Raw genomic sequence first — 24,524 nt, forward strand, 5'->3', positions numbered from 1 at the left:
CCAGCGTCCTCTCCAGTGGACATTTATTTTTGGTCTATTTTTAGTCACAGTAAAAATTGCGGGAAGTAAATAGTCCTGTTGGCAGCGTCCTCTGCAGTGGACATTTGTTTTTATTGTATTTGATTCGTCAGAGTTAGAAAATGAAGATATTACTAGCTCTGTTACCAGCGTCCTCTCCAGTGGACATTTATTTTTATTGTATTTGATTTGTCAGAGTTAGAAAATGAAGATATTACTAGCTCTGTTACCAGCGTCCTCTCCAGTGGACATTTATTTTTATTGTATTTGATTTGTCAGAGTTAGAAAATGAAGATATTACTAGCTCTGTTACCAGCGTCCTCTATAGTGGACATTTATTTTTGGTCTATTTTTAGTCACAGTAAAAATTGCGAGAAGTAAATAGTCCTGTTGGCAGCGTCCTCTGCAGTGGACATTTGTTTTTATTGTATTTGATTTGTCAGAGTTAGAAAATGAAGATATTACTAGCTCTGTTACCAGCGTCCTCTCTAGTGGACATTTATTTTTATTGTATTTGATTTGTCAGAGTTAGAAAATGAAGATATTACTAGCTCTGTTACCAGCGTCCTCTATAGTGGACATTTATTTTTGGTCTATTTTTAGTCACAGTAAAAATTGCGAGAAGTAAATAGTCCTGTTGGCAGCGTCCTCTGCAGTGGACATTTGTTTTTATTGTATTTGATTTGTCAGAGTTAGAAAATGAAGATATTACTAGCTCTGTTACCAGCGTCCTCTCCAGTGGACATTTATTTTTGGTCTATTTTTAGTCACAGTAAAAATTGCGAGAAGTAAATAGTCCTGTTGGCAGCGTCCTCTGCAGTGGACATTTGTTTTTATTGTATTTGATTTGTCAGAGTTAGAAAATGAAGATATTACTAGCTCTGTTACCAGCGTCCTCTCTAGTGGACATTTATTTTTATTGTATTTGATTTGTCAGAGTTAGAAAATGAAGATATTACTAGCTCTGTTACCAGCGTCCTCTCCAGTGGACATCTATTTTTGGTCTATTTTTAGTCACAGTAAAAATTGCGAGAAGTAAATAGTCCTGTTGGCAGCGTCCTCTGCAGTGGACATTTGTTTTTATTGTATTTGATTTGTCAGAGTTAGAAAATGAAGATATTACTAGCTCTGTTACCAGCGTCCTCTCCAGTGGACATTTATTTTTGGTCTATTTTTAGTCACAGTAAAAATTGCGAGAAGTAAATAGTCCTGTTGGCAGCGTCCTCTCCAGTGGACATTTGTTTTTATTGTATTTGATTTGTCAGAGTTAGAAAATGAAGATATTACTAGCTCTGTTACCAGCGTCCTCTCCAGTGGACATTTATTTTTATTGTATTTGATTTGTCAGAGTTAGAAAATGAAGATATTACTAGCTCTGTTACCAGCGTCCTCTCTAGTGGACATTTATTTTTATTGTATTTGATTTGTCAGAGTTAGAAAATGAAGATATTACTAGCTCTGTTACCAGCGTCCTCTCTAGTGGACATTTATTTTTATTGTATTTGATTTGTCAGAGTTAGAAAATGAAGATATTACTAGCTCTGTTACCAGCGTCCTCTCTAGTGGACATTTATTTTTGGTCTATTTTTAGTCACAGTAAAAATTGCGGGAAGTAAATAGTCCTGTTGGCAGCGTTGTTTTTGGTCTGTTTATTTTGTCCGAGTTAAAATAGAAATTGTAGAAAAGTAGTCAGGCACCTGTTAATGTCCTTTGTAGTGGACGTTTGTATTTCGTCTATTTCCTTTGTCAGAATTAAAACAAAATACTGTGGACATTTCTATTTGTCTTTTTTTTTTTTTTTTATAAAAAAAAATTCACCAGTTTTTGATTAATTTATTTTGTTTAAATTACAAATTTTGGAGAAATCTAGCAGTTTTTTTCATTTCTTGTGTCAGAATTAAACATTTCGGAAAAAAAAAATTCCTATTACAAGCTTACTATGTAGTGAACATTTATGTTTGGTCTATTTTTAGTCACAGTAAAAATTGCAGGAAGTAAAAATTCCAGTTGACAGCGTCCTCTGCAGTGGATATTTGTTTTTGGTCTGTTTATTTTTTCAGAGTTAAAATAAAAGTTAAAATAATTGGTCGGGCACCAGTGTCCTCTGCAGTGGACATTTGTTTTTGGTCCGTTTATTTTGTTTTGGTTACACATTTTGGGGAAAAAATATTCGTTAACCAGCATTCTGTGCAGTGGACATTTATTTTTATTGTATTTGATTTGTCAGAGTTAGAAAATGAAGATATTACTAGCTCTGTTACCAGCGTCCTCTATAGTGGACATTTATTTTTGGTCTATTTTTAGTCACAGTAAAGATTGCGAGAAGTAAATAGTCCTGTTGGCAGCGTCCTCTGCAGTGGACATTTGTTTTTATTGTATTTGATTTGTCAGAGTTAGAAAATGAAGATATTACTAGCTCTGTTACCAGCGTCCTCTATAGTGGACATTTATGTTTGGTCTATTTTTAGTCACAGTAAAAATTGCAGGAAGTAAAAATTCCAGTTGACAGCGTCCTCTGCAGTGGATATTTGTTTTTGGTCTGTTTATTTTTTCAGAGTTAAAATAAAAGTTAAAATAATTGGTCGGGCACCAGTGTCCTCTGCAGTGGACATTTGTTTTTGGTCCGTTTATTTTGTTTTGGTTACATATTTTGGGGAAAAAAATATTCGTTAACCAGCATTCTGTGCAGTGGACATTTATTTTTATTGTATTTGATTTGTCAGAGTTAGAAAATGAAGATATTACTAGCTCTGTTACCAGCGTCCTCTATAGTGGACATTTATTTTTGGTCTATTTTTAGTCACAGTAAAAATTGCGAGAAGTAAATAGTCCTGTTGGCAGCGTCCCCTGCAGTGGACATTTATTTTTATTGTATTTGATTTGTCAGAGTTAGAAAATGAAGATATTACTAGCTCTGTTACCAGCGTCCTCTCTAGTGGACATTTATTTTTATTGTATTTGATTTGTCAGAGTTAGAAAATGAAGATATTACTAGCTCTGTTACCAGCGTCCTCTCCAGTGGACATTTATTTTTGGTCTATTTTTAGTCACAGTAAAAATTGCGAGAAGTAAATAGTCCTGTTGGCAGCGTCCTCTGCAGTGGACATTTGTTTTTATTGTATTTGATTTGTCAGAGTTAGAAAATGAAGATATTACTAGCTCTGTTACCAGCGTCCTCTCCAGTGGACATTTATTTTTATTGTATTTGATTTGTCAGAGTTAGAAAATGAAGATATTACTAGCTCTGTTACCAGCGTCCTCTCCAGTGGACATTTATTTTTGGTCTATTTTTAGTCACAGTAAAAATTGCGAGAAGTAAATAGTCCTGTTGGCAGCGTCCTCTGCAGTGGACATTTGTTTTTATTTTATTTTATTTGTCAGAGTTAGAAAATGAAGATATTACTAGCTCTGTTACCAGCGTCCTCTATAGTGGACATTTGTTTTTATTGTATTTGATTTGTCAGAGTTAGAAAATGAAGATATTACTAGCTCTGTTACCAGCGTCCTCTATAGTGGACATTTATTTTTGGTCTATTTTTAGTCACAGTAAAGATTGCGGGAAGTAAATAGTCCTGTTGGCAGCGTCCTCTGCAGTGGACATTTGTTTTTATTGTATTTGATTTGTCAGAGTTAGAAAATGAAGATATTACTAGCTCTGTTACCAGCGTCCTCTCCAGTGGACATTTATTTTTATTGTATTTGATTTGTCAGAGTTAGAAAATGAAGATATTACTAGATCTGTTACCAGCGTCCTCTATAGTGGACATTTATTTTTGGTCTATTTTTAGTCACAGTAAAAATTGCGGGAAGTAAATAGTCCTGTTGGCAGCGTCCTCTCCAGTGGACATTTATTTTTGGTCTATTTTTAGTCACAGTAAAAATTGCGAGAAGTAAATAGTCCTGTTGGCAGCGTCCTCTGCAGTGGACATTTGTTTTTATTGTATTTGATTTGTCAGAGTTAGAAAATGAAGATATTACTAGCTCTGTTACCAGCGTCCTCTCCAGTGGACATTTATTTTTGGTCTATTTTTAGTCACAGTAAAAATTGCGGGAAGTAAATAGTCCTGTTGGCAGCGTCCTCTGCAGTGGACATTTGTTTTTATTGTATTTGATTTGTCAGAGTTAGAAAATGAAGATATTACTAGCTCTGTTACCAGCGTCCTCTCTAGTGGACATTTATTTTTGGTCTATTTTTAGTCACAGTAAAAATTGCGAGAAGTAAATAGTCCTGTTGGCAGCGTCCTCTGCAGTGGACATTTGTTTTTATTGTATTTGATTTGTCAGAGTTAGAAAATGAAGATATTACTAGCTCTGTTACCAGCGTCCTCTCCAGTGGACATTTATTTGTATTGTATTTGATTTGTCAGAGTTAGAAAATGTAGATATTACTAGCTCTGTTACCAGCGTCCTCTATAGTGGACATTTATTTTTGGTCTATTTTTAGTCACAGTAAAAATTGCGGGAAGTAAATAGTCCTGTTGGCAGCGTCCTCTGCAGTGGACATTTGTTTTTATTGTATTTGATTTGTCAGAGTTAGAAAATGAAGATATTACTAGCTCTGTTACCAGCGTCCTCTCCAGTGGACATTTATTTGTATTGTATTTGATTTGTCAGAGTTAGAAAATGTAGATATTACTAGCTCTGTTACCAGCGTCCTCTATAGTGGACATTTATTTTTGGTCTATTTTTAGTCACAGTAAAAATTGCGGGAAGTAAATAGTCCTGTTGGCAGCGTCCTCTCCAGTGGACATTTGTTTTTATTGTATTTGATTTGTCAGAGTTAGAAAATGAAGATATTACTAGCTCTGTTACCAGCGTCCTCTATAGTGGACATTTATTTTTGGTCTATTTTTAGTCACAGTAAAAATTGCGGGAAGTAAATAGTCCTGTTGGCAGCGTTGTTTTTGGTCTGTTTATTTTGTCCGAGTTAAAATAGAAATTGTAGAAAAGTAGTCAGGCACCTGTTAATGTCCTTTGTAGTGGACGTTTGTATTTCGTCTATTTCCTTTGTCAGAATTAAAACAAAATACTGTGGACATTTCTGTCTTTTTTTTTTTTTTTTATAAAAAAAAATTCACCAGTTTTTGATTAATTTATTTTGTTTAAATTACAAATTTTGGAGAAATCTAGCAGTTTTTTTCATTTCTTGTGTCAGAATTAAACATTTCGGAAAAAAAAAATTCCTATTACAAGCTTACTATGTAGTGAACATTTATGTTTGGTCTATTTTTAGTCACAGTAAAAATTGCAGGAAGTAAAAATTCCAGTTGACAGCGTCCTCTGCAGTGGATATTTGTTTTTGGTCTGTTTATTTTTTCAGAGTTAAAATAAAAGTTAAAATAATTGGTCGGGCACCAGTGTCCTCTGCAGTGGACATTTGTTTTTGGTCCGTTTATTTTGTTTTGGTTACACATTTTGGGGAAAAAAATATTCGTTAACCAGCATTCTGTGCAGTGGACATTTATTTTTATTGTATTTGATTTGTCAGAGTTAGAAAATGAAGATATTACTAGCTCTGTTACCAGCGTCCTCTATAGTGGACATTTATTTTTGGTCTATTTTTAGTCACAGTAAAAATTGCGAGAAGTAAATAGTCCTGTTGGCAGCGTCCCCTGCAGTGGACATTTATTTTTATTGTATTTGATTTGTCAGAGTTAGAAAATGAAGATATTACTAGCTCTGTTACCAGCGTCCTCTCTAGTGGACATTTATTTTTATTGTATTTGATTTGTCAGAGTTAGAAAATGAAGATATTACTAGCTCTGTTACCAGCGTCCTCTCTAGTGGACATTTATTTTTATTGTATTTGATTTGTCAGAGTTAGAAAATGAAGATATTACTAGCTCTGTTACCAGCGTCCTCTCCAGTGGACATTTATTTTTGGTCTATTTTTAGTCACAGTAAAAATTGCGGGAAGTAAATAGTCCTGTTGGCAGCGTCCTCTGCAGTGGACATTTGTTTTTATTGTATTTGATTTGTCAGAGTTAGAAAATGAAGATATTACTAGCTCTGTTACCAGCGTCCTCTCCAGTGGACATTTATTTTTATTGTATTTGATTTGTCAGAGTTAGAAAATGAAGATATTACTAGCTCTGTTACCAGCGTCCTCTATAGTGGACATTTATTTTTGGTCTATTTTTAGTCACAGTAAAAATTGCGGGAAGTAAATAGTCCTGTTGGCAGCGTCCTCTCCAGTGGACATTTATTTTTGGTCTATTTTTAGTCACAGTAAAAATTGCGAGAAGTAAATAGTCCTGTTGGCAGCGTCCTCTGCAGTGGACATTTGTTTTTATTGTATTTGATTTGTCAGAGTTAGAAAATGAAGATATTACTAGCTCTGTTACCAGCGTCCTCTCCAGTGGACATTTATTTTTATTGTATTTGATTTGTCAGAGTTAGAAAATGAAGATATTACTAGCTCTGTTACCAGCGTCCTCTCCAGTGGACATTTATTTTTGGTCTATTTTTAGTCACAGTAAAAATTGCGAGAAGTAAATAGTCCTGTTGGCAGCGTCCTCTGCAGTGGACATTTGTTTTTATTTTATTTTATTTGTCAGAGTTAGAAAATGAAGATATTACTAGCTCTGTTACCAGCGTCCTCTATAGTGGACATTTGTTTTTATTGTATTTGATTTGTCAGAGTTAGAAAATGAAGATATTACTAGCTCTGTTACCAGCGTCCTCTATAGTGGACATTTATTTTTGGTCTATTTTTAGTCACAGTAAAGATTGCGGGAAGTAAATAGTCCTGTTGGCAGCGTCCTCTGCAGTGGACATTTGTTTTTATTGTATTTGATTTGTCAGAGTTAGAAAATGAAGATATTACTAGCTCTGTTACCAGCGTCCTCTCCAGTGGACATTTATTTTTGGTCTATTTTTAGTCACAGTAAAAATTGCGAGAAGTAAATAGTCCTGTTGGCAGCGTCCTCTGCAGTGGACATTTGTTTTTATTGTATTTGATTTGTCAGAGTTAGAAAATGAAGATATTACTAGCTCTGTTACCAGCGTCCTCTCCAGTGGACATTTATTTTTGGTCTATTTTTAGTCACAGTAAAAATTGCGAGAAGTAAATAGTCCTGTTGGCAGCGTCCTCTCCAGTGGACATTTGTTTTTATTGTATTTGATTTGTCAGAGTTAGAAAATGAAGATATTACTAGCTCTGTTACCAGCGTCCTCTCCAGTGGACATTTATTTTTATTGTATTTGATTTGTCAGAGTTAGAAAATGAAGATATTACTAGCTCTGTTACCAGCGTCCTCTCTAGTGGACATTTATTTTTATTGTATTTGATTTGTCAGAGTTAGAAAATGAAGATATTACTAGCTCTGTTACCAGCGTCCTCTCTAGTGGACATTTATTTTTATTGTATTTGATTTGTCAGAGTTAGAAAATGAAGATATTACTAGCTCTGTTACCAGCGTCCTCTCTAGTGGACATTTATTTTTGGTCTATTTTTAGTCACAGTAAAAATTGCGGGAAGTAAATAGTCCTGTTGGCAGCGTTGTTTTTGGTCTGTTTATTTTGTCCGAGTTAAAATAGAAATTGTAGAAAAGTAGTCAGGCACCTGTTAATGTCCTTTGTAGTGGACGTTTGTATTTCGTCTATTTCCTTTGTCAGAATTAAAACAAAATACTGTGGACATTTCTATTTGTCTTTTTTTTTTTTTTTTATAAAAAAAAATTCACCAGTTTTTGATTAATTTATTTTGTTTAAATTACAAATTTTGGAGAAATCTAGCAGTTTTTTTCATTTCTTGTGTCAGAATTAAACATTTCGGAAAAAAAAAATTCCTATTACAAGCTTACTATGTAGTGAACATTTATGTTTGGTCTATTTTTAGTCACAGTAAAAATTGCAGGAAGTAAAAATTCCAGTTGACAGCGTCCTCTGCAGTGGATATTTGTTTTTGGTCTGTTTATTTTTTCAGAGTTAAAATAAAAGTTAAAATAATTGGTCGGGCACCAGTGTCCTCTGCAGTGGACATTTGTTTTTGGTCCGTTTATTTTGTTTTGGTTACACATTTTGGGGAAAAAATATTCGTTAACCAGCATTCTGTGCAGTGGACATTTATTTTTATTGTATTTGATTTGTCAGAGTTAGAAAATGAAGATATTACTAGCTCTGTTACCAGCGTCCTCTATAGTGGACATTTATTTTTGGTCTATTTTTAGTCACAGTAAAGATTGCGAGAAGTAAATAGTCCTGTTGGCAGCGTCCTCTGCAGTGGACATTTGTTTTTATTGTATTTGATTTGTCAGAGTTAGAAAATGAAGATATTACTAGCTCTGTTACCAGCGTCCTCTATAGTGGACATTTATGTTTGGTCTATTTTTAGTCACAGTAAAAATTGCAGGAAGTAAAAATTCCAGTTGACAGCGTCCTCTGCAGTGGATATTTGTTTTTGGTCTGTTTATTTTTTCAGAGTTAAAATAAAAGTTAAAATAATTGGTCGGGCACCAGTGTCCTCTGCAGTGGACATTTGTTTTTGGTCCGTTTATTTTGTTTTGGTTACATATTTTGGGGAAAAAAATATTCGTTAACCAGCATTCTGTGCAGTGGACATTTATTTTTATTGTATTTGATTTGTCAGAGTTAGAAAATGAAGATATTACTAGCTCTGTTACCAGCGTCCTCTATAGTGGACATTTATTTTTGGTCTATTTTTAGTCACAGTAAAAATTGCGAGAAGTAAATAGTCCTGTTGGCAGCGTCCCCTGCAGTGGACATTTATTTTTATTGTATTTGATTTGTCAGAGTTAGAAAATGAAGATATTACTAGCTCTGTTACCAGCGTCCTCTCTAGTGGACATTTATTTTTATTGTATTTGATTTGTCAGAGTTAGAAAATGAAGATATTACTAGCTCTGTTACCAGCGTCCTCTCCAGTGGACATTTATTTTTGGTCTATTTTTAGTCACAGTAAAAATTGCGAGAAGTAAATAGTCCTGTTGGCAGCGTCCTCTGCAGTGGACATTTGTTTTTATTGTATTTGATTTGTCAGAGTTAGAAAATGAAGATATTACTAGCTCTGTTACCAGCGTCCTCTCCAGTGGACATTTATTTTTATTGTATTTGATTTGTCAGAGTTAGAAAATGAAGATATTACTAGCTCTGTTACCAGCGTCCTCTCCAGTGGACATTTATTTTTGGTCTATTTTTAGTCACAGTAAAAATTGCGAGAAGTAAATAGTCCTGTTGGCAGCGTCCTCTGCAGTGGACATTTGTTTTTATTTTATTTTATTTGTCAGAGTTAGAAAATGAAGATATTACTAGCTCTGTTACCAGCGTCCTCTATAGTGGACATTTGTTTTTATTGTATTTGATTTGTCAGAGTTAGAAAATGAAGATATTACTAGCTCTGTTACCAGCGTCCTCTATAGTGGACATTTATTTTTGGTCTATTTTTAGTCACAGTAAAGATTGCGGGAAGTAAATAGTCCTGTTGGCAGCGTCCTCTGCAGTGGACATTTGTTTTTATTGTATTTGATTTGTCAGAGTTAGAAAATGAAGATATTACTAGCTCTGTTACCAGCGTCCTCTCCAGTGGACATTTATTTTTATTGTATTTGATTTGTCAGAGTTAGAAAATGAAGATATTACTAGATCTGTTACCAGCGTCCTCTATAGTGGACATTTATTTTTGGTCTATTTTTAGTCACAGTAAAAATTGCGGGAAGTAAATAGTCCTGTTGGCAGCGTCCTCTCCAGTGGACATTTATTTTTGGTCTATTTTTAGTCACAGTAAAAATTGCGAGAAGTAAATAGTCCTGTTGGCAGCGTCCTCTGCAGTGGACATTTGTTTTTATTGTATTTGATTTGTCAGAGTTAGAAAATGAAGATATTACTAGCTCTGTTACCAGCGTCCTCTCCAGTGGACATTTATTTTTGGTCTATTTTTAGTCACAGTAAAAATTGCGGGAAGTAAATAGTCCTGTTGGCAGCGTCCTCTGCAGTGGACATTTGTTTTTATTGTATTTGATTTGTCAGAGTTAGAAAATGAAGATATTACTAGCTCTGTTACCAGCGTCCTCTCTAGTGGACATTTATTTTTGGTCTATTTTTAGTCACAGTAAAAATTGCGAGAAGTAAATAGTCCTGTTGGCAGCGTCCTCTGCAGTGGACATTTGTTTTTATTGTATTTGATTTGTCAGAGTTAGAAAATGAAGATATTACTAGCTCTGTTACCAGCGTCCTCTCCAGTGGACATTTATTTGTATTGTATTTGATTTGTCAGAGTTAGAAAATGTAGATATTACTAGCTCTGTTACCAGCGTCCTCTATAGTGGACATTTATTTTTGGTCTATTTTTAGTCACAGTAAAAATTGCGGGAAGTAAATAGTCCTGTTGGCAGCGTCCTCTGCAGTGGACATTTGTTTTTATTGTATTTGATTTGTCAGAGTTAGAAAATGAAGATATTACTAGCTCTGTTACCAGCGTCCTCTCCAGTGGACATTTATTTTTATTGTATTTGATTTGTCAGAGTTAGAAAATGAAGATATTACTAGCTCTGTTACCAGCGTCCTCTCCAGTGGACATTTATTTTTGGTCTATTTTTAGTCACAGTAAAAATTGCGAGAAGTAAATAGTCCTGTTGGCAGCGTCCTCTGCAGTGGACATTTGTTTTTATTTTATTTTATTTGTCAGAGTTAGAAAATGAAGATATTACTAGCTCTGTTACCAGCGTCCTCTATAGTGGACATTTGTTTTTATTGTATTTGATTTGTCAGAGTTAGAAAATGAAGATATTACTAGCTCTGTTACCAGCGTCCTCTATAGTGGACATTTATTTTTGGTCTATTTTTAGTCACAGTAAAGATTGCGGGAAGTAAATAGTCCTGTTGGCAGCGTCCTCTGCAGTGGACATTTGTTTTTATTGTATTTGATTTGTCAGAGTTAGAAAATGAAGATATTACTAGCTCTGTTACCAGCGTCCTCTCCAGTGGACATTTATTTTTATTGTATTTGATTTGTCAGAGTTAGAAAATGAAGATATTACTAGATCTGTTACCAGCGTCCTCTATAGTGGACATTTATTTTTGGTCTATTTTTAGTCACAGTAAAAATTGCGGGAAGTAAATAGTCCTGTTGGCAGCGTCCTCTCCAGTGGACATTTATTTTTGGTCTATTTTTAGTCACAGTAAAAATTGCGAGAAGTAAATAGTCCTGTTGGCAGCGTCCTCTGCAGTGGACATTTGTTTTTATTGTATTTGATTTGTCAGAGTTAGAAAATGAAGATATTACTAGCTCTGTTACCAGCGTCCTCTCCAGTGGACATTTATTTTTGGTCTATTTTTAGTCACAGTAAAAATTGCGGGAAGTAAATAGTCCTGTTGGCAGCGTCCTCTGCAGTGGACATTTGTTTTTATTGTATTTGATTTGTCAGAGTTAGAAAATGAAGATATTACTAGCTCTGTTACCAGCGTCCTCTCTAGTGGACATTTATTTTTGGTCTATTTTTAGTCACAGTAAAAATTGCGAGAAGTAAATAGTCCTGTTGGCAGCGTCCTCTGCAGTGGACATTTGTTTTTATTGTATTTGATTTGTCAGAGTTAGAAAATGAAGATATTACTAGCTCTGTTACCAGCGTCCTCTCCAGTGGACATTTATTTGTATTGTATTTGATTTGTCAGAGTTAGAAAATGTAGATATTACTAGCTCTGTTACCAGCGTCCTCTATAGTGGACATTTATTTTTGGTCTATTTTTAGTCACAGTAAAAATTGCGGGAAGTAAATAGTCCTGTTGGCAGCGTCCTCTGCAGTGGACATTTGTTTTTATTGTATTTGATTTGTCAGAGTTAGAAAATGAAGATATTACTAGCTCTGTTACCAGCGTCCTCTCCAGTGGACATTTATTTGTATTGTATTTGATTTGTCAGAGTTAGAAAATGTAGATATTACTAGCTCTGTTACCAGCGTCCTCTATAGTGGACATTTATTTTTGGTCTATTTTTAGTCACAGTAAAAATTGCGGGAAGTAAATAGTCCTGTTGGCAGCGTCCTCTCCAGTGGACATTTGTTTTTATTGTATTTGATTTGTCAGAGTTAGAAAATGAAGATATTACTAGCTCTGTTACCAGCGTCCTCTCTAGTGGACATTTATTTTTGGTCTATTTTTAGTCACAGTAAAAATTGCGGGAAGTAAATAGTCCTGTTGGCAGCGTTGTTTTTGGTCTGTTTATTTTGTCCGAGTTAAAATAGAAATTGTAGAAAAGTAGTCAGGCACCTGTTAATGTCCTTTGTAGTGGACGTTTGTATTTCGTCTATTTCCTTTGTCAGAATTAAAACAAAATACTGTGGACATTTCTGTCTTTTTTTTTTTTTTTTATAAAAAAAAATTCACCAGTTTTTGATTAATTTATTTTGTTTAAATTACAAATTTTGGAGAAATCTAGCAGTTTTTTTCATTTCTTGTGTCAGAATTAAACATTTCGGAAAAAAAAAATTCCTATTACAAGCTTACTATGTAGTGAACATTTATGTTTGGTCTATTTTTAGTCACAGTAAAAATTGCAGGAAGTAAAAATTCCAGTTGACAGCGTCCTCTGCAGTGGATATTTGTTTTTGGTCTGTTTATTTTTTCAGAGTTAAAATAAAAGTTAAAATAATTGGTCGGGCACCAGTGTCCTCTGCAGTGGACATTTGTTTTTGGTCCGTTTATTTTGTTTTGGTTACACATTTTGGGGAAAAAAATATTCGTTAACCAGCATTCTGTGCAGTGGACATTTATTTTTATTGTATTTGATTTGTCAGAGTTAGAAAATGAAGATATTACTAGCTCTGTTACCAGCGTCCTCTATAGTGGACATTTATTTTTGGTCTATTTTTAGTCACAGTAAAAATTGCGAGAAGTAAATAGTCCTGTTGGCAGCGTCCCCTGCAGTGGACATTTATTTTTATTGTATTTGATTTGTCAGAGTTAGAAAATGAAGATATTACTAGCTCTGTTACCAGCGTCCTCTCTAGTGGACATTTATTTTTATTGTATTTGATTTGTCAGAGTTAGAAAATGAAGATATTACTAGCTCTGTTACCAGCGTCCTCTCTAGTGGACATTTATTTTTATTGTATTTGATTTGTCAGAGTTAGAAAATGAAGATATTACTAGCTCTGTTACCAGCGTCCTCTCCAGTGGACATTTATTTTTGGTCTATTTTTAGTCACAGTAAAAATTGCGGGAAGTAAATAGTCCTGTTGGCAGCGTCCTCTGCAGTGGACATTTGTTTTTATTGTATTTGATTTGTCAGAGTTAGAAAATGAAGATATTACTAGCTCTGTTACCAGCGTCCTCTCCAGTGGACATTTATTTTTATTGTATTTGATTTGTCAGAGTTAGAAAATGAAGATATTACTAGCTCTGTTACCAGCGTCCTCTATAGTGGACATTTATTTTTGGTCTATTTTTAGTCACAGTAAAAATTGCGGGAAGTAAATAGTCCTGTTGGCAGCGTCCTCTCCAGTGGACATTTATTTTTGGTCTATTTTTAGTCACAGTAAAAATTGCGAGAAGTAAATAGTCCTGTTGGCAGCGTCCTCTGCAGTGGACATTTGTTTTTATTGTATTTGATTTGTCAGAGTTAGAAAATGAAGATATTACTAGCTCTGTTACCAGCGTCCTCTCCAGTGGACATTTATTTTTATTGTATTTGATTTGTCAGAGTTAGAAAATGAAGATATTACTAGCTCTGTTACCAGCGTCCTCTCCAGTGGACATTTATTTTTGGTCTATTTTTAGTCACAGTAAAAATTGCGAGAAGTAAATAGTCCTGTTGGCAGCGTCCTCTGCAGTGGACATTTGTTTTTATTTTATTTTATTTGTCAGAGTTAGAAAATGAAGATATTACTAGCTCTGTTACCAGCGTCCTCTATAGTGGACATTTGTTTTTATTGTATTTGATTTGTCAGAGTTAGAAAATGAAGATATTACTAGCTCTGTTACCAGCGTCCTCTATAGTGGACATTTATTTTTGGTCTATTTTTAGTCACAGTAAAGATTGCGGGAAGTAAATAGTCCTGTTGGCAGCGTCCTCTGCAGTGGACATTTGTTTTTATTGTATTTGATTTGTCAGAGTTAGAAAATGAAGATATTACTAGCTCTGTTACCAGCGTCCTCTCCAGTGGACATTTATTTTTGGTCTATTTTTAGTCACAGTAAAAATTGCGGGAAGTAAATAGTCCTGTTGGCAGCGTCCTCTGCAGTGGACATTTGTTTTTATTGTATTTGATTTGTCAGAGTTAGAAAATAAAGATATTACTACCTCTGTTCCCAGCGTCCTCTCCAGTGGACATTTATTTTTGGTCTATTTTTAGTCACAGTAAAAATTGCGGGAAGTAAATAGTCCTGTTGGCAGCGTCCTCTGCAGTGGACATTTGTTTTTATTGTATTTGATTCGTCAGAGTTAGAAAATGAAGATATTACTAGCTCTGTTACCAGCGTCCTCTCCAGTGGACATTTATTTTTATTGTATTTGATTTGTCAGAGTTAGAAAATGAAGATATTACTAGCTCTGTTACCAGCGTCCTCTCCAGTGGACATTTATTTTTGGTCTATTTTTAGTCACAGTAAAAATTGCGGGAAGTAAATAGTCCTGTTGGCAGCGTCCTCTGCAGTGGACATTTGTTTTTATTGTATTTGATTTGTCAGAGTTAGAAAATGAAGATATTACTAGCTCTGTTACCAGCGTCCTCTCCAGTGGACATTTATTTTTATTGTATTTGATTTGTCAGAGTTAGAAAATGAAGATATTACTAGCTCTGTTACCAGCGTCCTCTATAGTGGACATTTATTTTTGGTCTATTTTTAGTCACAGTAAAAATTGCGAGAAGTAAATAGTCCTGTTGGCAGCGTCCTCTGCAGTGGACATTTGTTTTTATTGTATTTGATTTGTCAGAGTTAGAAAATGAAGATATTACTAGCTCTGTTACCAGCGTCCTCTCCAGTGGACATTTATTTTTGGTCTATTTTTAGTCACAGTAAAAATTGCGAGAAGTAAATAGTCCTGTTGGCAGCGTCCTCTGCAGTGGACATTTGTTTTTATTGTATTTGATTTGTCAGAGTTAGAAAATGAAGATATTACTAGCTCTGTTACCAGCGTCCTCTCCAATGGACATTTATTTTTGGTCTATTTTTAGTCACAGTAAAAATTGCGAGAAGTAAATAGTCCTGTTGGCAGCGTCCTCTGCAGTGGACATTTGTTTTTATTGTATTTGATTTGTCAGAGTTAGAAAATGAAGATATTACTAGCTCTGTTACCAGCGTCCTCTATAGTGGACATTTATTTTTATTGTATTTGATTTGTCAGAGTTAGAAAATGAAGATATTACTACCTCTGTTACCAGCGTCCTCTCCAGTGGACATTTATTTTTGGTCTATTTTTAGTCACAGTAAAAATTGCGAGAAGTAAATAGTCCTGTTGGCAGCGTCCTCTGCAGTGGACATTTGTTTTTATTGTATTTGATTTGTCAGAGTTAGAAAATGAAGATATTACTAGCTCTGTTACCAGCGTCCTCTCCAATGGACATTTATTTTTGGTCTATTTTTAGTCACAGTAAAAATTGCGAGAAGTAAATAGTCCTGTTGGCAGCGTCCTCTGCAGTGGACATTTGTTTTTATTGTATTTGATTTGTCAGAGTTAGAAAATGAAGATATTACTAGCTCTGTTACCAGCGTCCTCTATAGTGGACATTTATTTTTGGTCTATTTTTAGTCACAGTAAAAATTGCGGGAAGTAAATAGTCCTGTTGGCAGCGTTGTTTTTGGTCTGTTTATTTTGTCCGAGTTTAAATAATAGTAAAAATAAATAGGTCTGGCACCAGTGTCCTCTGCAGTGGACATTTTTATTTGGTCTATTTCTTTTGTTAGAATTTTTTTTTTTATTTTTTAAATGGGGAAAATAGTCCTCTTACCAGCAATGGACATTTCTTTTTGATCTGTTTTTGTTGTCAGAGTTGAGGAAAAAAAAGGACATAATAGTCCTGTTATCAGTGTCCTCTGCAGTGGACATTAATGCTTGGTGTATTACACATGTTGGGGGAAAAATAGTCAATAAGCATCCTTTGCAGTGGAAATTTGATTTTCAGAATTAAAAATATCGGTACAAAATAGCAATGTTACAAACATCCTCTGCAGTGGACATTCATTTTCTTGTATCAGAGTTACACATTTAGGGGGAAAAACCAGCAGTTATGCAAAACACAAATGTCCACTGCAGAGGACGCTGGTGTTAAAGGGGATGCCATCACAAACGGGTGTCAGTGATAGCAAAGAAAGAAAGAAAAACAAAACATGATGATAACCATAGAACCAAACATAGAACTATTTGCACTGGCTTTCTTTATAACGTGTCGTCAAAGCCAAAAGTGAATCCATTATTTGTCGGTTTTATTTCCGATGCAGTTTATTACAGAGATCGAATGCGTGCGATCGCTGGATGATGGGTGACACGGGCTGGCGCGCCGCACTCTACTTCACGGTGACTCAGCGGCGTCAGAGAAGAGGCGCGAGAGGGCGAGAAAATTGCCACTTTGTGAAAATGCCAATGAGCTCATCCAAAAAAAATAACGAGAACAGAAAAGTTGGAAGACGTGAGTTAAAATCTCGCAGTCCCCGCTATTGGAGCTGCATAACAAAGTCTTGGAAAACACATTTTCACACTGGCATGAATATTAAACCTGGTGCACTTTGACTAATGACTCATTTTTCATGCCCCCATTTATAAAGAGGATCTATGATGATTTCATTTGTACATGTAAAACACTTCCTTGGGCTCCAGACATCATCAATATGTATCAGATATGCTTTGGTGTAATTTCGGTGTACATTTTAACCCAATTTTTTGTCTGTCTGCAAGATGCTCCATCATGGAGGGGTTCATATATATATATATATATATATATATATATATATATATATATATATATATATATATATATATATATATATATATATATATATATATATATATGTCTTAATAAGGTTATCCAAAAAATAGTGCTCGATACCGTAGTAGAGCGCAATATATGTATGTGTGGGAAAAAAATCACAAGACTATTTCATCTCTACAGGCCTGTTTCATGAGGGGGGGTACCCTCAATCGTCAGGAGATTTTAATGGGAGCATTCGCATACCATGGTTTATATAGGGCACAGAGTGGGTGGGTACAGGCTGGCGTAGGGGCGTGGTGATTGGCTCATGTGTTACCTAGGAGGTGTTTCCGTCTATGGCGGCATGTTGTTACAATTTCGCTGCGCTTGTTGAGGGATGACAGGTCTGGACGGTAAATAATAAACAGTTTCTCTTTCAAGCATAGGTTGCATCTTTTATTACCACTATTACCACCGCTCAGCCAGTGGGGAAATGCAGCAGCGGTGATCAAATGGTTCAACGGCATCCAGGACAAGCAGCAGCACAACTTTGTCTCCTTTGATGTCGAGGCATTTTACCCTTCCATCACGCAAGACCTACTGACTCAAGCGCTGGACTTCGCCTCAGACTGCGGCTCAATCGCAGGCAACGAAGGAAACATCATCATCCACGCAAAGGGCTCCGTTCTCATCCACAACAGTACACCATGGCAAAAAAAGAACAATGCAACATTTGACGTCACTATGGGAAGTTTTGACGGAGCAGAAACGTGTGGACTCGTTGGGAGTTTCCTCCTCTCCCAGCTCGCTAGCCTCAATCTGAACCTTGGTATTTACCGTGATGACGGACTGGCAGTGTGTCGCGCCTCGCCAAGGAGCAGCGAGAATACCAAGAAGCGCATATGCCAAATTTTCAAAGAGAACGGCCTACGGATCACGATTGAAGCCAACAAGCAAACCGTCAACTTCCTTGACGTCACTTTCAACCTGAGAAATAACAGCTACCAACCATTCACGAAACCCAACACAACACTCCAATACGTGCACCATGACAGCAACCACCCACCCACCACCACGAAAAGAATACCTACCGGAAACAATAAAAGGCTATCGATGCTGTCATCTAGCAAAGCTGAATTTGACCAAGCAACCCCCCCTGTACCAAAAAGCCCTTGATGAAAGCGGATACAATTTCACCCTCACCTATGAACCCACGCCAGGAAACCAGCCAAAAAAGAACAGAAAACGAAATGACATCATCTGGTACAACCCCCCATACAGCAAAAACGTCTCAACAAACATTGGACACAAATTCCTCAATCTGATTGACAAACACTTTCCCAAAGACAACATCCTAAGAAAAGTATTCAACAAGAACAACATTAAATTGAGCTACAGCTGCATGAACAATATACGACAAATCATCTCAAACCACAACAAAACAATTGCAAATGAGCCGTCGGCCCCCAGACAGAGCGACTCCAAAACCAACAAAGGATGTAACTGTCGAAAGAAACCTGATTGCCCCCTCAACGGGGGGTGCTTACAAACATCAGTTGTCTACCAATCTAAGGTAATACGCAAGGACATTAACACATCCGACACATATGTAGGATTAACCGAGGGAGAATTCAAAACCAGATGGAACAATCACAAGGCTTCTTTCAGGAACAAAAACCTGCGAAATACCACAGAACTCAGCAAACACATTTGGGACCTCAAAGACAATAATGTTGAATATTCAATAACATGGCAAATTCTTGCATCCAGCACACCTTACAATAGTGGTAATAAAAGATGCAACCTATGCTTGAAAGAGAAACTGTTTATTATCTACCGTCCAGACCTGTCATCCCTCAACAAGCGCAGCGAAATTGTAACAACATGCCGCCATAGACGGAAACACCTCCTAGGTAACACATGAGCCAGTCACCACGCCCCTAGGCCAGCCTGTACCCACCCACTCTGTGCCCTATATAAACCATGGTATGCGAATGCTCCCATTAAAATCTCCTGACGATTGAGGGTACCCCCCTCATGAAACAGGCCTGTAGAGATGAAATAGTCTTGTGATTTTTTCCCCACACATACATATATTGCGCTCTACTACGGTATCGAGCACTATTTTTTGGATAACCTTATTAAGACATATATATATATATATATATATATATATATATATATATATATATATATATATATATATATATATGTATATATATATATATATATATATTGTCGGAGGCAGATATTTACATATATCCGAATTTAAGTGTTACTTCTTTTCATTTCATAATCATATTACAAAACAGCTAGTGTTTTTCTTCCAATTGGGGTCTTTTGGTTGTCTGCAAAACTGTGTGCTTAACCTCGAGTGAGGAATGTAGAAAGAGAGATAATGGGCATGTGTTTTGACTAGAGAGACTTAAGAGGGGAGAGGGTTTTGTCGGGAGGGCAGACCATCTTCGGAAGCGATTGAATGTTCTATGCTGGACTGGTCTCAATGTATATATGCAAAGCTTTGCAAATATATTACAAAATACCTATTCTGTCTCTGGTGGTTTTTCAACTCAGCTTTAAGTGTCGTAAAGAGCTTGGGAGCGACTTGTGACTTGAATTCCCTGGGAGGAACAACTGGTCCAAAACGCAACAATATCTAGTCGAGGTTTCTGTGGTTTATCTGTAATATAGTGCTCAATACCGGGGTGGAGCGGAATATACGTCGGGTCAGGAAAAAATACAGAAGCTATATCATCCCTACAAGCCTGTTTTGCAGGTTTCCCTGCTCGAGCTCGAACTTTTATTTGCTTAGTTTGCAGCAAAAGAATTTCTTTGAAGACCGGATTGACTGAACACATAAGACGTCAGGGGATTTTGTAAAATCCCCTGACGTCTTATGAGCAGGGAAAACTGTGAAACAGGCTTGTAGGGATGATATAGCCTCTGTGTTTTTTCCTGACCTAACGTATATATTCCGCTCTACCCCGGTATTGAGCACTATATTACAGATAAATGTATATATATATTTATATATGTATATACGTACAAACCCCGTTTCCATATGAGTTTGGAAATTGTGTTAGATGTAAATATAAACGGAATACAATGATTTGCAAACCCTTTTCAACCCATATTCAGTTAAATATGCTACAAAGACAACATATTTAATGTTCAAACTCATAAACTTAATTTTTTTTTTGGCAAATAATAATTAACTTAGAATTTCATGGCTGCAACACGTGCCAAAGTAGTTGGGAAAGGGCATGTTCACCACTGTGTTACATGGCCTTTCCTTTTAACAACACTCAGTAAACGTTTGGGAACTGAGGAGACACATTTTTTAAGCTTCTCCGGTGGAATTCTTTCCCATTCTTGCTTGATGTACAGCTTAAGTTGTTCAACAGTCCGGGGGTCTCCGTTGTGGTATTTTAGGCTTCATAATGCGCCACACATTTTCAATTTGTAGACAGGTCTGGACTACAGGCAGGCCAGTCTAGTACCCGCACTCTTTTACTATGAAGCCACGTTGATGTAACACTTGGCTTGGCATTGTCTTGCTGAAATAAGCAGGGGCGTCCATGGTAACGTTGCTTGGATGGCAACATATGTTGCTCCAAAACCTGTATGTACCTTTCAGCATTTATGGCGCCTTCACAGATGTGTAAGTTACCCATGTCTTGGGCACTAATACACCCCCATACCATCACAGATGCTGGCTTTTCAACTTTGCGCCTATAACAATCCGGATGGTTCTTTTCCTCTTTGGTCCGGAGGACACGACGTCCACAGTTTCCAAAAACAATTTGAAATGTGGACTCGTCAGACCACAGAACACTTTTCCACTTTGTATCAGTCCATCTTAGATGAGCTCAGGCCCAGCGAAGCCGACGGCGTTTCTGGGTGTTGTTGATAAACGGTTTTCGCCTTGCATAGGAGAGTTTTAACTTGCACTTACAGATGTAGCGACCATTTGTAGTTACTGACAGTTGGTTTCTGAAGTTTTCCTGAGCCCATGTGGTGATATCCTTTACACACTGATGTCGCTTGTTGATGCAGTACAGCCTGAGGGATCGAAGGTCACGGGCTTAGCTGCTTACGTGCAGTGATTTCTCCAGATTCTCTGAACCCTTTGATGATAATACGGACCGTAAATGGTGAAATCCCGAAATTCCTTGCAATAGCTGGTTGAGAAAGGTTTTTCTTAAACTGTTCAACAATTTGCTCACGCATTTGTTGACAAAATGGTGACCCTCGCCCCATCCTTGTTTGTGAATGACTGAGCATTTCATGGAATCTACTTTTATACCCAATCATGGCACCCACCCGTTCCCAATTTGCCGGTTCACCTGTGGGATGTTCCAAATAAGTGTTTGATGAGCATTCCTCAACTATATCAGTATTTATTGCCACCTTTCCCAACTTCTTTGTCACGTGTTGCTGGCATCAAATTCTAAAGTTAATAAATTTGCAAAAAAAAAAGAAAAGTTTATCAGTTTGAACATCAAATATGTTGTCTTTGTAGCATATTCAACTGAATATGGGTTGAAAAGGATTTGCAAATCATTGTATTCCGTTTATATTTACATCTAACACAATTTCCCAACTCATATGGAAACAGGATTTGTACATATACTGTATATATATGTACAGTCGAAATATATATATATATATATATATATATATATATATATATATATATATATATATATATATATATATATATATATATATATATATATATATGTATGTGTGGGGAAAAAAAATCACAAGACTATTTCATCTCTACAGGCCTGTTTCATGAGGGGGGTACCCTCAATCGTCAGGAGATTTTAATGGGAGCAGTCGCATACCATGGTTTATATAGGGCACAGAGTGGGTGGGTACAGGCTGGCCTAGGGGCGTGGTGATTGGTTCATGTGTTACCTAGGAGGTGTTTCCGTCTATGGCGGCATGTTGTTACAATTTCGCTGCGCTTGTTGAGGGATGACAGGTCTGGACGGTAGATAATAAACAGTTTCTCTTTCAAGCATAGGTTGCATCTTTTATTACCACTATTGTAAGGTGTGCTGGATGCAAGAATTTGCCATGTTATTGAATATTCAACATTATTGTCTTTGAGGTCCCAAATGTGTTTGCTGAGTTCTGTGGTATTTCGCAGGTTTTTGTTCCTGAAAGAAGCCTTGTGGTTGTTCCATCTGGTTTTGAATTCACCCTCGGTTAATCCTACATATGTGTCGGATGTGTTAATGTCAGCGAGAATACCAAGAAGCGCATATGCCAAATTTTCAAAGAGAACGGCCTACGGATCACGATTGAAGCCAACAAGCAAACCGTCAACTTTCTTGACGTCACTTTCAACCTGAGAAATAACAGCTACCAACCATTCACGAAACCCAACACAACACTCCAATACGTGCACCATGACAGCAACCATCCACCCACCACCACGAAAAGAATACCTACCGGAATCAATAAAAGGCTATCGATGCTGTCATCTAGCAAAGCTGAATTTGACCAAGCAACCCCCCCGTACCAAAAAGCCCTTGATGAAAGCGGATACAATTTCACCCTCACCTATGAACCCACGCCAGGAAACCAGCCAAAAAAGAACAGAAAACGAAACGGCATCATCTGGTACAACCCCCCATACAGCAAAAACGTCTCAACGAACATTGGACACAAATTCCTCAACCTGATTGACAAACACTTTCCCAAAAACAACAACCTAAGAAAAGTATTCAACAAGAACAACATCAAATTGAGCTACAGCTGCATGAACAATATACGACAAATCATCTCAAACCACAACAAAACAATTGCAAATGAGCCGTCGACCCCCAGTCAGAACGACTCCAAAACCAACAAAGCATGTAACTGTCGAAAGAAACCTGATTGCCCCCTCAACGGGGGATGCTTACAAACATCAGTTGTCTACCAATCTAAGGTAATACGCAAGGACATTAACACATCCGACACATATGTAGGATTAACCGAGGGTGAATTCAAAACCAGATGGAACAACCACAAGGCTTCTTTCAGGAACAAAAACCTGCGAAATACCACAGAACTCAGCAAACACATTTGGGACCTCAAAGACAATAATGTTGAATATTCAATAACATGGCAAATTCTTGCATCCAGCACACCTTACAATAGTGGTAATAAAAGATGCAACCTATGCTTGAAAGAGAAACTGTTTATTATCTACCGTCCAGACCTGTCATCCCTCAACAAGCGCAGCGAAATTGTAACAACATGCCGCCATAGACGGAAACACCTCCTAGGTAACACATGAACCAATCACCACGCCCCTAGGCCAGCCTGTACCCACCCACTCTGTGCCCTATATAAACCATGGTATGCGAATGCTCCCATTAAAATCTCCTGACGATTGAGGGTACCCCCCTCATGAAACAGGCCTGTAGAGATGAAATAGTCTTGTGATTTTTTTCCCCACACATACATATATATATATATATATATATATATATATATATATTAAAAAAACCGCTATCACATAAGTGAACCAAACCCTGGAAAAAAGACCTCTTACCCCGTACACCAGCTCCCCGACCATGCCGTTCCAGATCTTCGTCTCTGGGTCCCGGGCGCCGTACTTCCCATCGGGGACGATGGAGATCTTGTACTTGATGCCGATGTGCTTTGCGATCTCGGAGGCCAGGTCCACGCAGTATCCCTCGTACTGGTCGTTGCCCTCGTACATCTCCCAGTTCTTCTTGAGCATCACATAGGGACCCTCCTACACAGGGGGGGAGGGGGGATGACCACAACCAGTGAACCATACCGTCAGACGGGACGGGGACACACAAAAGGGACGGACACACAGAAACCAATGCAGCCGGTTGAGGTTCAAGAGACAAGGGAAGCATTTATTTTTGCACGACTGTCAATCAGAACTTCAGAAAGGAGAAACGGAAACTTTTTTAAGGATGCGTTCACATGCGGACGTTCGGTACTCCTAAGAAGTGCACGCTAATATTTTGGTCATGGTTTACGTGTTTTTGTCCATGTTTGGTTTGTTTTTCTCCAACCCGGTGTCAGCAACCCGCAGCTCTTTAGTGCTGCCCTAGTGGCTCCCTGGAGCATTTTTTTTTTTAAATATGGAAAAAGATGGGGAAATTTTTTTTTTTTTGTTTAAGTATATTTTTTGTTTGTTTTAGTATGTTTTTTTGTTTGAGGACAAACATGACACAAACCATCCCAATTGTGAGAAAGCCCACTGTTTAATATGTATGCCTCACTGATGAGAGTATTTGGTGAACATCGTTTTGTCCTACTTATTTTGGCGGTTCTTGAACTTACCATAGTGTGGACTGTGATGCAACAGCTTGCTTTGTCATTTCTCATTTTGTCCACCAAACATTTTATACTGTGCGTGAATGCACAAAGGTGCGCTTTGTTGATGTTGTTGACTTGTTGGGAGTGCTAATCAGACATATTTGGTCAGTGCATGACTGCAAGCTAATCCATGCTAACATGCTATTTAGGCTAGCTGTATGTACATATTGCATCATTATGCCTCGTTTGTAGGTATATTTGAGTTAATTTAATATAATATTGTACATAATTTAGTTTTGCATGTCTCATGACACATTATCTGTATGTAATATTGGCTGCATTTCT

General features: G+C 36.9%; 1 protein-coding gene across 5 annotated transcripts in view; it reads right to left on the reverse strand.

Moving 5' to 3' along the window:
* Positions 1 to 24,524, reverse strand: part of LOC133607808 (glutamate receptor 4) — a 549,530-nt gene that overhangs the window by 81,551 nt on the left and 443,455 nt on the right. For all 5 annotated transcript variants that reach the window (XM_072913769.1, XM_061962781.2, XM_061962780.2 and 2 more), the window contains one exon: positions 23,434 to 23,640. In XM_072913769.1, coding sequence (XP_072769870.1) covers positions 23,434 to 23,640 — 207 coding nt within the window. The remainder of the gene's footprint in view (positions 1 to 23,433; positions 23,641 to 24,524) is intronic.

Source organism: Nerophis lumbriciformis, linkage group LG09 (genome assembly GCF_033978685.3).
Source record: "Nerophis lumbriciformis linkage group LG09, RoL_Nlum_v2.1, whole genome shotgun sequence".
NCBI lineage: Eukaryota > Metazoa > Chordata > Actinopteri > Syngnathiformes > Syngnathidae > Nerophis > Nerophis lumbriciformis.